Genomic DNA, 15,299 nt, shown 5'->3' with positions numbered 1-15,299 from the left:
GCCTCCGCAGCGACGCTGGTTACAAATGCTCAAGCTCTCCAATAAATTTATCATCTATCATTACCAGGTGCTGAACCCCGTTGCAACGAGACCGACAAGATGCCTGTGCAGATGTCTCGTCTCCAGCAAGCCGCACGGCGCCTTATTACCCAGCCAGAGAGGACGATCTCGAAGGCATCGCAGACCTATGCGACAACCTCGTCCATCAGACCACCAAAATCGCAGTCATTTCGGCGGCAGCCTCTATCATCGCAATGCATGCAATTACGGCATTTTTCATCATCGGGCGCAAGATTCGGTGCCGGGGATAAGATGTACCATCGCACAGGTGTACGTATGATCGTTCGCGGTATGTGACATTCCGTTCTCTCTAACTTTCGACGTAGCCATTCTCATTCAGATCAGCGGCCCTCTTCGTCGGCGTCGGTGCGGCGATGGTGTTCTACTTTCAATACGAGAAAGCCAGACTCGAGCGAAAACGACTCACGGAGATGAGCAAAGGCTACGGCAAACCTAAAGTCGGGGGACCGTTTACGCTGAAAGACCTGGACGGCAATGAATTCACCGAGAAAGATCTATTGGGGAAATATTCGATGGTATGCTCATTACTCAGAACACACGAGGGATTGCGCTGACGATGAAAGATATACTTTGGATTCAGCCATTGCCCGGACATCTGCCCAGATGAACTCGACAAGTTGGGGGAGGCCATCGATATCATCCAGGAAAAGGCACCGAACGTCATGAGATCAATCTTCATCTCCTGTGATCCCAACAGAGACACTCCTGAGGTCCTCCGCAAATACCTTGCCGAGTTTCATCCTTCGATAGAGGGGTTGTGCGGAACATGGCAACAAACAAAGGATGTGTGTAAGCAGTACAGAGTGTACTTCTCGACACCACCGAACTTGGAACCCGGTGAGGAAGACTATCTGGTTGACCACAGCATATACTTTTACGTGATGGATCCGGAAGGCGACTTTGTGGAGTGCATTGGAAGACAAGACACGGCAGAGAGTGCTGCTGCGATTCTTCTGCAACATGTGAGAGACTGGCAAAGGGAGGGCAAGCCGCTTGATACGACGCCTCTACCTTATCTTACCGCCAAAACCAAGGACTCGACGACTGCGGCGAAATAAATCCACCACACCACTTCTATTGACGGCTACTGATGTCTCATCCAGCACAGACTTGTGGACGTCGTTATGAGGAAAGTTGGAAAGAGAGGCCACCGTTTGCATTGGATTTACTGTACATACATAAGCATTGCGACGGTGCACTTTGCGATGTAAAACTCCACTTCTCACCTATATGTAATATAAAATATGTCGGATGATGGCAAACAAGATGTGTGGAAATATATGGAGTACCAATTGAAAGGATCATCTTTTGCGCCTTGAGCCTCAATCTCGGCCCTGGCATTTCCAAGATCACGCCGTCTCTCATCTTGCATATGGACAGCAGCCAATGCGAATGCTTCCCAGCCACTTCAATTCCAGCGCTGGCTGACGAAAACCTGAGAAGGGAAGGTCTCTTGCCCGAAGAAGAGCGATGGGCATGCAGGGGAAACATTAAGCACACAATTACTGCGTCATGCCCGGGGTGAGTGGAAAGACGTCGAAGGAAAAGTGAGGCGGTGAGCACGAACGTGGCTCCATTGAAACGGCGAGGAAGACATGATTTTGTGCGAATTTGGATTTATTCCTACCAGCCGGTGGACAACAGTGGATATGGAAGGCCTGGGTAGCGAACTAGAACCCCATTACTTTGCCAAAGGCCCTACAAGAAACAAAGACTGTTGCGAGGAGAACTAGCATCATCGACAACATGTGTTTTATGCTTGTCAGAGATATTTGCGACGCCAAACTGATACGCGTACTCGTATGGACACAATGTTTTGATAATGGCTTCTGAGCGTGGGTTTTGTGGGAGTCTATGAAAAATGACGTACGAGGGGCGAGTACGGAGTATGGCGCCTTTGCGATAGCTCGTACGAGCGATATTGCCTCTGAGCGATGTGCCAGAACGTTTGACCGGCAAAAATTTCAAGTGTGCTGAAACCGAGTCTTGTCTTCAGACAAGAGGGTGATGCATCAACATCCGGTCCACGGTATGAGTTCTGGTGCAAGATAGTTGCCAGAGCGTCGCGAGAATCCTCGTATACTTCACAGGAGCGAGCTCGACACGCCTCGAAAATGTCTACCACAGCAGAGGACGGTGCGGCATCCATCACACATTCAAATGCTTCTTCCTCGGTCCTCGATCCTGCCAACTTTCCCCAGACCAAATCTTCGGATTCAATCTACATCTGCCTCGTGTACGATCCTATAGACTCACAGTCCTGCCTGCGCTTCACTCGTTCTCCGACCGCCGGCGCCAACGTCCTCTTCCTCGGCACGACTCGCAACAACTTCGACTCCCGGCCGGTGTCACGCTTGTCCTACTCGGCCTACCCTTCCCTCGCCATCAAGAGTCTCTTCGCCATTGCGGAAGATGTGCAGAAGAAGCACGGCCTGGAGAAGATCGCCATCGTGCACAGGTTAGGCGAGGTCAAGATCGAAGAGGAGAGTATCGCAGTCTCGGTCAGCAGTGGACATCGAGCAAGTGGTTGGCGAGGGGCCGAGGAAATCCTGGAAAGAGTAAAGGCCAGGGCCGAAATATGGAAACGAGAATGGTTTGCAGATACCGGCGAAGTCGAAGAAGGAGTGTGGAGAGCGAACAAAGACAGAGATGCACAAGGAAATGTCATAACGAAACCTTGAGCTTGTATACAACGTCTAGAGGTGAGAAGGAGAAATTAGATCGAGTCCAGACCGAGTTCCAGACCGTGAAGAAGGTTCAGGTATACTCTATGTTCGTGGAATCGTGCTTTGCTACGAGATCCATCGCGAAGCCTGGTCAAGAATAATACTTGCGATGAAAGATGCATTGTATATCTGTGGTTGGCGTTGAAGCAGGATAAACAAAGGCAAACAACAAAAGAGCAACCTCAACGCCGAATGCATGCTCAACTGGTAAGCTTTTCATGATAACGAGAAATTTACGTTGACGATTCAACAATTTGGTCGACATGTACTGTACTATACCGACGCAGTTGCGACATACATTGTTTGCAGGTGGTGTTTGTTTGGTCTGTTGTTGGAACAAGTAAAATCTGACAAAAAACCATTGCCGACCCTACAAGCGAGAGCGCTCGTACATTCAAGTGGATCGACTACTAGGTGAACTCCCACACCTCAAACAAAGCATGGCAACAAGAAAGGGCCACTGTCAGGGTACGACATGGTGGTCTGAGCGAAGCCAGCGGGTGTCCGTGTTCAAAAATTACGGATGGCTGGGGATGGTGATCACGAGCTTCCCCAGAACCAGCGACATCTGCAAGCCATCAATAGTGGCCAATATTGATGCACCACCCCCAAAGTGGTTAAAAGTCATTCATTCACATGCTTGGAGGATACAGAACAATACATACAGGTTTGACTAAGACGCTAATGCAGCCACTATCAATATTTGCTCTTTGACTTGAAGGAAAACGGCAAGGGTCTGCAAAAGGCGATGGAGGTGCGGATAACGGGTGTCTGTGAATGCGAGCTGAGGATGTGGCCAACTGAGGATGGTCATCGTGGTCGAATGTGGAAGCCTGAGCGATTAAAGTGGCCTTGACCTTTGTGTGTGCACGCCTAAAGGGGGACTTGCGATGAGATGAATTCCATCCAAGCTTCTCACCATCATTGCAGACGCCGGCTCCTTCTGTGCCAGCTGAAGTTCTCATGCTTGCCAAAAAGGTTCCTTTGCAGCGCTGTGTTTGAACCTCTCCCGGACCGTTAGAGAACGACGCAATGTTCGAGCCAATAAGCAAGCTAGAATTGCTATATGGCGGTCATGCATTCTGTGAGCTTCGGACGGATGGTAACGTCACCATGCATCCAGCCGACAAGTCGGGGACTTCCTCTAGGTACATGAACGCATGCGATGATGAGACATGTATGCACTTAGTCAGGCTCCATTGCTGTCTGAGGCACCACACTGGCAATGATGTTGATAACCCGAAAGCCAGGGCACAAGTGTTTAGGCCTGGCGGTGGATGAGGGCATCGGCTGCAGCTTCATACAGTTAAACCATACTCCGGTGAGGATTGTATGTCCGTCAAGGCGGGCCACCGGGTGGACTGTAAATGCGCAGTCATCAACGGTCTGGGGTCACAGCCCTACGGATCATACTGTGCTTGTTTGCCTGGGGAAACCTTGGTCATCTCAGGCCACACAGTTCCAAGAAAGCCACTACGATGCTTCCTTCGACGATCAGGCCAGCTCGAACGGAGTACCGAATAGTCTGCTTCTGTCGATTCAGCCGCACGTCGGTCGGCGGAGAACCCCAGTCCATGCGTTGGCAGGGCGCATGTCAGACTCACAGGAGAAAAGCATCATCAAGCCTCCCTTCGACGTCTCCTGCTGTAGATGTCGGGGAAGCGGCGTTTCTTATCGAGCCGTCGGTGGGGAAGCTTCTTTTGTTCTTTTTATAGAGACCGGAGTCCAAGGGTTAGCTCCAGCTTGGCAAGTCGCATTCTATGCCACAAACAGTGAAGAGTCCAAGGGTCGGTCGTCACGAGCATGAGTAGACAGTATCATCTCGCTCACCACTGTGTCACCAAATCCGGCATTCCAGTCCGTGTCGTTGGTGATGCTGTTGCATCCCATCAAATCATTTTGTGTCGTACAACCGAAACTTGCCGGAGGTAGTATTTTTTTTTTCCATTCTCGCACGGAACGGAGCTTCACCTGACCGATTTCGAAATACGAGCTGCCATATCCGTATGTACCACGGTGTGGGTGGTCAGGTTCGCTTTGCCTCGTGGTGAAAATCGCCTCGTCTTGACTCCGTACAGGAGGGGAGGGGACACGGGAAGGTAGTACGGAGTACAATAGTCGCATCTGATACGATCCCAAGACGACTACGACTTCGAGTATTTCGGACGCCGGAAATGCTTGGGCCAAGCCAGCGAGGCAGATTTCCCCGCCCGATGATGGGCTTTATCATTTCAGGGAAGTGTTTCCACGTTTTTCTTTTCTCGTAGCGGGGACTGTTTGACCAAGCTATCACAAGCTAAATGATAGTTGATAAGTGATCATAATGATAAGTCGTCACCCCTTGGCCATATGGTACGGATCAAGACACATTTGGTTATCACCCCCATCACACACGCGGCAAAATATTGCCGGTTCGAAACCCGGGTCCATGCTGCTTCGCGTGGGCTGTTGTCTTGGGCCAGCACAGTCCACTTGAGTAAAATCACTTGACGGCTCCCCAACGTCTTATATTCACAGGAAAGCAAACAAACCTCGGTAAGAGACGCAGAATGAGGCCATCGAGTAGATACTTTGTTGGAGGTGTCACAGCTATAAACAAAAGGCATAACTCGAATAAGCTGCTGATTACGAATATCGAATTCTACGAGTAGGCTAAGCGGCGAGAGCATTCGGCAACAATGAACTACCGAAAGACCAGTTGCAGATGTTCAAGCTACTGAACAGGAGTACGGAGTACTCGTGCTGGTAGATAAAGCCCACGTCTTGAAAAAAAAACCCCGTGCACGAAAAAAGATAGGCGAGGAACCTATGCTCCGTATGGATGTTCTGCAACAATTTCGCTCAGGCGGTCGGTTAGCCATGGCAGGAAGGAAAAAGACCACAGTTTAAGCGAAAGGAAGCGGTGGACAATCTCTCTTCCCCCTCCCTAAGGCTGAATCAGTGGTGAATGCTTACAGTAGGGGGGTGATTGGGGGGAAAGGAAAAAGATGATCAGGGGAGTCGCCAAGCCTGCAACTTGAGATTGCGAGGTGGGAAAAAGGAGCCGTCGAAGGAGTGATGCGGCTCAAATTGGCTTATGCAAAGTGAAATCCCTCTACGGACGGAGTACAGTACTGTACGGTACTGAGTCAAAAAAGCAGCTACAATTTTTGCATAGAGGGATTTGTTTGTTGTTGGCTTTTTTTTTTCTTTTTCAAAGAGGAACTTGGACCTCCCCGGTTTCAAGCGAAGAGGGCCGAGTCTGGGGATATCGTACCAAGTACTCGTATGAAGCTCGAGCTCTGCGTGTGTACGAGTAGTGTTGCTCATATCATCATCATAAGCGGGCATACAAAACAATGACGGGCATGTCTAGGGATCAGATTGGTCGACTCCATCTCAATCCAAACCCCCTTCTAGGCAACGAGGCGCACTAGGCCGGAGGTCGGTCGACAAAGGCCGTGGAGGAGCAGCAAAAAGAAACAAACAGGGGGGAGGGAGATGAGATTGCGGCGCAGGCCCCGCCCTAGCGAGACACGCTACGGACGGCATAATTAGCAACAGTGGAGGCTCGAGGAGGCCTGAACTCCGATCATGGACCTCGATAATGGCCAATGGTCGGTACTGGTGAAGCCCTGTTCCTGGTAAATTCCCCGCTAAGGCTTGTCGACATGCTCTGATCCCTCCCCACCTGGCCCCCTCCCGAATACGAAATCTCATACTCCGTGGTTTCTGTCTGTGACTTGGGGGCGTGTTTTCAGGCGGCAAAGAAGAAGATCCAAACAAGGCTGATGCCGTTACTCCGTCTTCCTGTAGTTACAGAGGATTACTTGTTACTCCGTAGGGGGTAGCGATGATCGATGTCGGTGTCGGCATCCAGCGGGGTTTACGTGAGATGCGACAACTCAACGGACTGTGTGTGTGCGTGGTACGGAGTATGATGATGTCGAAAAGCGATCAGACAGAGGAGCTTCTCTCTCCGGGGGGGGCATGAAATGCTAAAGGTGAGGTGGTTGTGCATGGTCCCTCTTATCGTTGTATCTGTTCCGTACAGAGGTACAGTATTATTGGTGATGATATGCGAGTTTTGCAAATGGTTCAGGCAGCTAGAGCCCCGAGTCACCCATTCACGAGGCTGGAAAAACGCCTCCAGGGCCTCCAGGGTATTTGTTTGCATGGGTTATTTCTAGGTGTCTAGGTACTCATTACGAGCTAGGTACTGAATAGGCTTTGGCGCTCTGATGCTCTGGCCTGTTTATTCTACCTCGTATTTTGTCTGTAGAGGGTGTCATGGTACGAGTCTATTGCACATAGACTCGTCTGTCAAAGCATACTGTAGCATTATTGCATGGTCCCTGGGCAAATCGTCCGTCTCATCATCGTGATCCCGAGTCACCGAGCGGCGCAGGCCCATGGAACCAAATTCGGGGGGGCCTCAACAGCCCAAGGGCAATGCCTCCCTCTCTAAAACTCGGGCCTGAAAAGCCCAGTGATTCCCAAGGCTGTTCCTAATCCGCATCTGTTCTAACCTCTGATCCCAGGGCCCGCAGCAGGCCAGCAACGCCAACAGGCCAGCTCCTCAGCCCGTGTCTGCTTTCCCTTCCTTCTCCTCCTACTCTTCTCTCCTCTCACACTCTCCATTCTTCGTCATCTCGCTCATCTTGCGGATCCTTTTCTTGTCTCTCTTCCTCCTCCTACTACTTCTGCCTCTTCCCAGAAAAAACCTCTGACCCATACACTCGCTCACCCAAAACACGCCTCTCTTCCTCTTCCGCCCTCTCGGTTCTTTGGTTGTAATATTTCTCCCTCACACCCCCCAACCAGACGTTTTTGATTCCAGCCACATCACGCTCGTTCACCTTGCATCCTACCAAAACTGGCGGCTCCAAGTAGTTGGGACAGCTGGGAAGTCGCCCAGGGCTACGACTCTGGCTCACGTCCCCCTTCCTTTCAAGCCCATCAACACCAACAACCTCCTCACCCCTACAGCCACCATCCTCGACCGACCACCTTGGCCGCCTACCCCGGGAACGACAACGCCGCCGCCGCCATGGACGACGACACGCGCAGCAACAGTGGCAACACCCTCCGTCCCTTGTCTCAACCCGCGATGAATTCGAGATTCCCTTCGCTAAGACGTCTCAACTCGACGGAACCCTACCGACATCGGTCCCTACCTGCTGAACCCTCACCTGGCTCCGACCGCGCCAGCAGTGAGATTACCTTCGCTGTGCTGTACGACGATGGCCCCGACTATCATGTCGGCCACTATGACGAGGAGGGATCCATGCAGACCGCTCGAAACGGACGCGATTCCATGAACTCATATGCTCCTTCTTTCCGCACCCGCGACTCGAGGCTGGTCAGTGACGACAATTACCTCGATCGAAATCCCGACTTCGTCGCCAACCAGAGGTTACTCGCAGAAGGCTACCTCAACAGTAATGACTCCTTTTATGACCAGTCCGTACCGCGTTATCCCACTCAATCTGAAGAGACGCTCGCAATGAATGCACTACACAATGGTTATGGTCGCGACGAGAAGCGACCCCTTTCGCAACAAATGACTCCACCAATGGACCGTGCTCAGAGCAAACATTCCCACGAGTCTTGGTGCACTTGTGACGAAGACCATGGCCATGGCCACGGTCTGGGGATGTCGGACAGAAAGGACCCGAGCAAGTTTGACCTCGAGTCACAAAATGCTCCCCCAACACCGACTCCGTTCCTGCCCAAGGAGAAAGGGCCTGGTGGCCCTGGAGGCCCAGGAGGTCCACCTGGCGGTGATAACCCGTACAAGGTATGTTTGAGTGTTCCGCAACAGAAGATCTCGTCTAATAACTCATTACAGGTTCAGTTCGAAGGTCCTAATGATCCTCTCAATCCGAAGAATTGGCCATCGAAGAAGAAGTGGGCTGTGACTGGCCTTACCGCATCCTTCACCTTCCTCTCCCCCTTGGCTTCGTCCATGGTTGCCCCTGCTATCCCACAGATCGCGAAGGACTTTGGCATCACCAACACGATCGAACAGCAGATCGTTCTCTCCATCTTCGTCTTGGCATATGCTATCGGTCCAATGTTCTTGGGTCCTCTGTCCGAACTTTACGGGCGCGTTATCATTCTACAGTCTTCCAACATTATATTCTTGGCGTTCAACACCGCCTGTGGATTTGCCCAGACGAAAGAACAATTAATGGCATTCCGTTTCTTGTCTGGTCTTGGTGGCTCTGCTCCTCTGGCCATTGGTGGTGGCGTGCTGGGCGATCTCTTCAAGCCTGAAGAGCGTGGAAAGGCCATGGGTATTTACGCCATGGGCCCCCTGCTCGGCCCTGCTATCGGCCCTGTCGTTGGTGCTTGGGTCGCTGAGAAGTCAACCTGGAGATGGATGTTCTATGCAAGCTCCATTGTCAACCTGTTCATTCTCGTCGGCGGGTTCTGGAAACTCAGAGAAACCTACGCGCCCTATATCCTCCACAAGAAGGCCAAACTAATCCGCACACGAACCGGCGACAACAAATATCGCGCCGACGGCGAAGGCGAGGTTGACCAGCCCATCTGGAAGAAGATTGCCAAGACCATGGGTCGATCTTTTGGCATGCTGTTCACCCAGCCTATCGTTCAAGTCCTGGCACTCTACATGGCATTCTCCTATGGTATCCTTTACCTGGCGCTGTCGACCTATTTTGAGCTTTTCCTCAACGTGTACCATGAAAGTGTCGGCATCTCTGGTCTCAACTATCTGTCCCTGGGTCTTGGTTTCTTTATCGGTGCCCCTGTGTGCGGCAAGTCAGGCGACAAGATCTACCAGAAACTCAAGGCCAAAGACCCTCGCGGTAAGGGAAAGCCCGAATATCGAATGCCGCTTGTCATCCCCTTTTCACTCTTCGTACCTACTGGCCTCCTTGTATACGGGTGGTCAGCTCAAAATGTCACTCACTGGATTGTCCCTAATATTGGCGCCTTTCTCTTCGGTATTGGTACGATCGCTGCTTTCCAGTGTGTCACCACGTATCTCGTCGACTCGTACGGTCCGCTGGCAGCGTCGGCCGTAGCTGCAGTCACCATTCTTCGATCATTGGCTGGTTTCGGTTTCCCTCTGTTTGCTCCTGCTATGTACAAGGCCCTTCAATATGGCTGGGGTAACACCGTCCTAGCTTTGGCTGCCATTGGTATTGGTACTCCAATCCCTATTATGCTATGGCTCTTTGGTGAGAAACTCCGAAAGCGAAGCTCTCTCACCATGAAAGGTCCTCCTCCTGGAAAGGGCGGTCCTGGAGGCAAAGGACCTGGAGCTCCCGGTGGTCCTCCGGGGGGTCCGATGAAGGGACCTGGTGGTCCTGGAGGGCCTGGAATGGGTCCAGGAGGTATCCCAAGCGGTCCTCCACCTCCTTTCCCTGGCGGTCCATCTAACGGTCCTCCTGGAAAGCACTAATTACTTGACACGAAACGACCTACAAAAAAGAAAATGAAAGTCACAGCAAGCATTATATTTAATAATATAATCCACCACCCTCATCACACAACCTTGTATCTATGTCATCATCATCATCATCATCCTACCTGTCAGAACTTTTGTTTACTATGTCATGAGCGGGACCGGCGTTTTATGGTGGGCGAGATATTTCTTCGCCATTGAGAAGGGTATTCGGGACCTATTTTTTTCTCTCTCTTGAAGGTTGATTGCACGTCAACCTTTGCAGGCGATATATGGAGAACATACACAAATTCCTATGTCGTATCATGTTTTCTTATGGGATCTTGAACGAGTCGTCAGACCCTGGACTGAGACATTGTCTAGCAGAAGATCAGATCCTCGTGAGATGTTGTGGTATGTTTGTGGGAGTGTAGCGGAGTGAACTTTTGGCTGGGAGAGGGAATATGGATACTACGGGGAAATGGGAAATGCAGACGAGATGATGGAAATTTTTCTTGTCAATTATTTCCTTTGATCGTCCTAAGTTCGTCGTTAGAATCCAGAAAAAATTTTCATGATCGCAAACCAAGACAAATCTCTTATTGCTTCCAGTGTTTTTTGGGGGGAGTTGTGCTTCTGTTATCATTTGACATTGTTTGACTTGGAAATACATCGCACACTTTTGTCCACACCACACGCACCCTCTTGATATTTCCCACCACTTACTCGGTACATACATGACATGGGGATACAGAATGTACCACACAGACGCCGACAGCCTCAAGGATATCTATCCCATTCGACGGCAAAGAAACGCCCCCTTCGTATTCCGTACTCCGTGCTCCGTCCACAGGTTGTTGTCGCCATTTTTAGACCGCCGCCGTTCGACATCCTCTTCCATGATTCATCCCAAAAAAAAGAACTGCGCCGGTCACCTCCCACACGGGAGAGGGAATAATCGAGTTCAAAAACATCGACAAGAAAGTCAAAACATCCACATCATGAACCGCGTGAAAAAACAACAGAGCGTCGTCGTGTCGTGGCACGGGTCGCGCTGACGTCGGACGTACCACACCACGCAAAAGTGGAAAAAGGCCCTCGGTCTTTTCTCCCACCCAAACCTCAATCTCGGCTCGGTCCGGTCACTGAGAATGTAGGGAGAGGGGGTGTATCATTATTGTCGTCGTCGTCTCTGGGTTTTCTCTGATCGTCGGGTCGGTCTCTGGGTCGGCACTGACAGGTTCAGGGGTGGTGGTGGTGATTGTCGGTACGGGAAAAACACCCGCCTCTTCGTCCACGACTCTTCTCGTACCGTCCTGGGCCCGAGCGGAGGATCCTCCCTCGAACGGGGCGTCACCAGTCATTGCCGATTGATCTTCTTCTTCTTCGTCGGACGAAGGTTTCTTCCCTGTCACTCTCCTGGCGGTTCGCCTCGAGAAGCGTGAAACTCCTCGAAAGATTTCCGCAATCGGGTGAAAGATGAAGCGCAGACCTTTCCAGAAAGGAACGAGGACGAAGGTCATGGCGCGCACGGCGCCGTTGAAGACGACGGCGAACCACTCGTCGGGGAAGCATCGGACCAGGACGCCCCAGAGCAAGCACGGCAGTGCGGTGAGCAAGGAGATGGCCCATTGAACACCGTTCAGACGGGTGATGCTGAAAGCACGGCCGCCGACGAAGATGATCATGATCTGACCTCCGACCATGATGCAGTTGATGCCGATGAACCAAAAGTTGCGGTGGATCCCCTCGAAGATGTTGAACTTGTTGTCGAGGCGACGGTTGTTGATCTCGTTGAAGATTTGCATCCAGACGAACGAGTTGAAGACGATGGTGTTGAGCTCGACCCGTTCGTGCATCTCGTAGTTGAAGATCGACATGCCGGCAAAGTACAAGATGAAGGTGACCACGAGTTGGTATATCGCCTGTCCGATGATCATCTTCCACATGTTGATGGTGATCAAGGGCTCGGATTTGGGCTGTGGAGGCCGGTCGAGGATCTTCTTGGTCGGTGCATCCGTCGCAAGGGCCAATGCAGCCAGTGTGTCCATGATGAGATTCACCCAGAGAAGTTGGACCGCGGTGAGCACCGAGTGGTTCGAGTCGTTGGACACGGCAGACACAAAAGTCAAGACCACGGCGGTAATGTTGACGGTGATCTGAAACTGGAGGAATTTCTTGACCGCGTCGTTGACAGCCCGTCCCCACATGAGCGCGGTGATGGTCGACGAAAAATTGTCGTCCAGAAGGATGATGGACGAAGCTTCTTTTGCAACTTCAGTGCCGGCGATACCCATGCTGAAGCCGACGTCGGCCATCTTCAGCGCGGGCCCATCATTTGTGCCGTCGCCTGTCACGGCGACCGTTTCGCCGAGATGCTTGAGACGACTGACCAGAATACGCTTGTCCTCTGGAGATGATCGAGCTAGGACGCGTAGTTTTGGGAGGGCTGCGTCCATTTCCTTGTCGGAAAGCTGGCGAAATTTGGGACCTTCCATAACAGCGTTGGGATCATCTGAATGAAGGATGCCGCAATCTAGTGCGATTGCACGAGCTGTTGTTACGTTGTCTCCAGTAACCATACGGACCACGACACCGGAGTGCTGACACTGAGCAACAGCTTCGACAACGCCTTCTCTCAAAGGGTCGTGGATACCGACCACGCCAATCCACGTCATATCGTGGAAGACATCGTCAAAATCTGCCATCTTTGGGTCTTCTTCGAGTGTTTTCGCATCCGCGGGAGGCCATTGCGGAAAGTCCTTATACAACATGCCAATCGTGCGAAGAGAGTGTTGGGCGTATTCGTCAATTGTAGCAGAAATGCCCTCCTTCTCTGCTGTAGTCAGCTCGACTACTTGGCAAGACCCTTCAGATTCGTAAAGACTCGAGATGGTTTGCGTAGCTTTGGACAGCATGATCTCTGCGGCACCTTTCACGAGAAGCCGATAGCTGCCACGGTACTTGATGACGATACCCATACACTTCCTCGCGGAATCAAACGGAATAAGCTGCTTGATCTTGAAATTTGAGCGCTCAGTAGCCAGGTTCTCAAGACCGAGCTGCTCTTTGGCCAAGGTGAGCATGGCCACCTCGGTTTTCGAGCCGATAAAAGTCGGAACTCCTTTCTCCTCGCCTTCGAAAGCTGTACTGTTGAGTGCAATCGAGATTCGGATCAACTCCTTCATTTGGGCGCTCAGCTTGCTGAACGTTTCTGCAAAAGACATTGTTCCAGATTTGGACTTCTCGGTAGGCGACGAAGTGAATTTTGTATCCGCTCCAACTGTGCCAGCAACCACGGTCATTTTGTTCTGGGTGAGAGTGCCTGTTTTGTCTGAGCAGATAGTCGTGGCATTTCCCATGGTCTCGCATGCCCTGAGCACTCGGACAAGATTGTTCTCTTTCAACATTCTTGTTGTTGCGAACGCGAGCGCCAAGGTTACAGCTAGAGGCAAACCTTCAGGGACAGCGACAACAATGACGGTGATTGCGACAATGAGGATGTCCAGAAAATCTTGGGCTTTCTCCGCGCCCGGGCGGCTGTCGGAAGATAAGTGTGTGAGGAACTTGATAAGGAGGACCAGAAACAAGAGACCAGCAGCCGATGAGCCCAGGCCACCGATCCAATTTGCAAGCTTTCCCAGTTTGACTTGCAATGGCGTGGGATCGTTTTTGGTTTGTAGACTCATCAGGATTTTACCGTAAGAGCTGTTCGTGCCGACGCTCGTGACAAGGTATGTACCCACACCCTCCAACACTTTGGAGCCGCTGATGATGAAAGGGTCCAATTTCGCAGTGGCTGTACCTTCTTGGATCCTTTGCCAGACCTCATCGCCAGGGGTCTTTTTCATCTGGTCTGATTCACCAGTTGCAGAAGATTCGTCGCACTTGACGCCATGACCGGAAATGAAGATACCATCCGCTGGCACAGCATCTCCGGGCTCGAGATGCAGCACGTCACCGACCGTGATATCATAGACGGATATCTGGATCGATTTACCCGATCTGATGATCTTGACCTCTCGATCATCTTTCTGTAGAGGATGTTAGCATATGTTGCCAAATACAAGGGAACAAACTTTCAACTTACCCTTTTATTGAGTTTCACAAACTGGCGTTCCTTCTGCCAGTCGTTCGCTGCACCCACAGTGACAACAATCACGATGGCGACACAGATAGCAACACCCTCTACCCAATCAACACCGGAATCTCCGGCGACCGTCTCATAAATACCAAGCGCGAGCGAGACGACTGCAGCTATCGTAAGAAGGATGAGGATCTTGTCGTTGTAAGCCCTCCAAATTAGGACTAGGATACCATCTGGTTTGCGTTCTGGGAGTCGATTGTCTCCAAATACTCTTAACCGGTCATCAAATTGGGAAGTGCCGACTCCTTGCGTCTCAGTCCTCAACGGTGCAGATGGCGGTGGTATATCACCGTATGATACTTTCTCTTTACCGGCTGTTGTTGCTTCGTCGAAAGAGATTTGGCCGTCCAGGCGGGTCTCATCTACTGATATGCCCGCTGTGATGCTAGTTCTCAGCCCTTTCTCCAGACCTCGCAGACCGCCGAGGGCCTTGAAAGCGGAAAGAGATTTGGGATTGAGGAGCTTATTCAACTGGCCGGGGGTGAAGGCGAAAGGGTTGTTCTGGACGACGAAGTCCTTCTCATTGCCCTTATCAGGCCGGAGGGCATCATCCACAGCTTCATACTGGAGGCTGGTTCTGGAATATACTGTGGCAGAGGATGCCGCAGAGATTCCCGAGTTTGATCGGAAGCGGAATGCAGCATCGCTTGACTGAGAGTTGAGTGTTGATCCATCGAAAGTGTGCTTCCGATCTGGCGTTGTAGGAGATAAATAGGAGTTCTCATCAACAGCTGTCTGAGGCGGCGTCGTCATACTAGGACTCCTCGTGTGACTCAACGGCGCTGATATTGAGCCTTGTTCGTACAGGTTCTATGACCATCAAGTTAGCCATCGAGAGACAAGAATCCGAATATAACCTGGGTGTTCATACCGATGTATCCACGGTAATCCGGGGGCCGTGAGGATTTGGGCCACCCATTTCGCACTACCGGTGAAGGAACGAGACTGCCTT

At 51.5% G+C, this 15,299-nt stretch overlaps 4 protein-coding genes across 4 annotated transcripts; 3 read left to right on the top strand and 1 right to left on the bottom strand.

Moving 5' to 3' along the window:
• The first annotated feature begins 47 nt into the window (after window positions 1–47).
• On the top strand, window positions 48–2,055 carry PV06_03054 (uncharacterized protein). Its single transcript, XM_016403806.1, has 3 exons — window positions 48–330; window positions 387–596; window positions 645–2,055. The coding sequence occupies exons 1-3, from the start codon at window positions 100–102 to the stop codon at window positions 1,137–1,139; spliced, it is 936 nt and encodes a 311-aa protein (XP_016264811.1). The 5' UTR covers window positions 48–99; the 3' UTR covers window positions 1,140–2,055.
• A 140-nt stretch (window positions 2,056–2,195) lies between these two features.
• PV06_03053 (uncharacterized protein) lies at window positions 2,196–2,762 on the top strand (the record flags this gene model as incomplete). Its single annotated transcript, XM_016403805.1, has 1 exon — window positions 2,196–2,762. The coding sequence occupies one exon, from the start codon at window positions 2,196–2,198 to the stop codon at window positions 2,760–2,762; it is 567 nt and encodes a 188-aa protein (XP_016264810.1).
• A 4,560-nt stretch (window positions 2,763–7,322) lies between these two features.
• PV06_03052 (uncharacterized protein) lies at window positions 7,323–10,795 on the top strand. The gene is made up of 2 exons (XM_016403804.1): window positions 7,323–8,586; window positions 8,638–10,795. The coding sequence occupies exons 1-2, from the start codon at window positions 7,837–7,839 to the stop codon at window positions 10,216–10,218; spliced, it is 2,331 nt and encodes a 776-aa protein (XP_016264809.1). The 5' UTR covers window positions 7,323–7,836; the 3' UTR covers window positions 10,219–10,795.
• Window positions 10,796–10,821: 26 nt separating this feature from the next.
• Window positions 10,822–15,100, bottom strand: PV06_03051 (calcium-translocating P-type ATPase, PMCA-type; the record flags this gene model as incomplete). The annotated part of the gene is made up of 2 exons (XM_016403803.1): window positions 10,822–14,234; window positions 14,291–15,100. The coding sequence occupies 2 exons, from the start codon at window positions 15,098–15,100 to the stop codon at window positions 11,343–11,345; spliced, it is 3,702 nt and encodes a 1,233-aa protein (XP_016264808.1). The 3' UTR covers window positions 10,822–11,342.
• Window positions 15,101–15,299: the final 199 nt, after the last annotated feature.

Source organism: Exophiala oligosperma, assembly GCF_000835515.1.
Source record: "Exophiala oligosperma strain CBS 72588 unplaced genomic scaffold supercont1.3, whole genome shotgun sequence".
In the NCBI taxonomy this organism is placed as follows: Eukaryota; Fungi; Ascomycota; class Eurotiomycetes; order Chaetothyriales; family Herpotrichiellaceae; genus Exophiala; species Exophiala oligosperma.
This window is presented reverse-complemented; position numbering and strand designations above follow the sequence as displayed.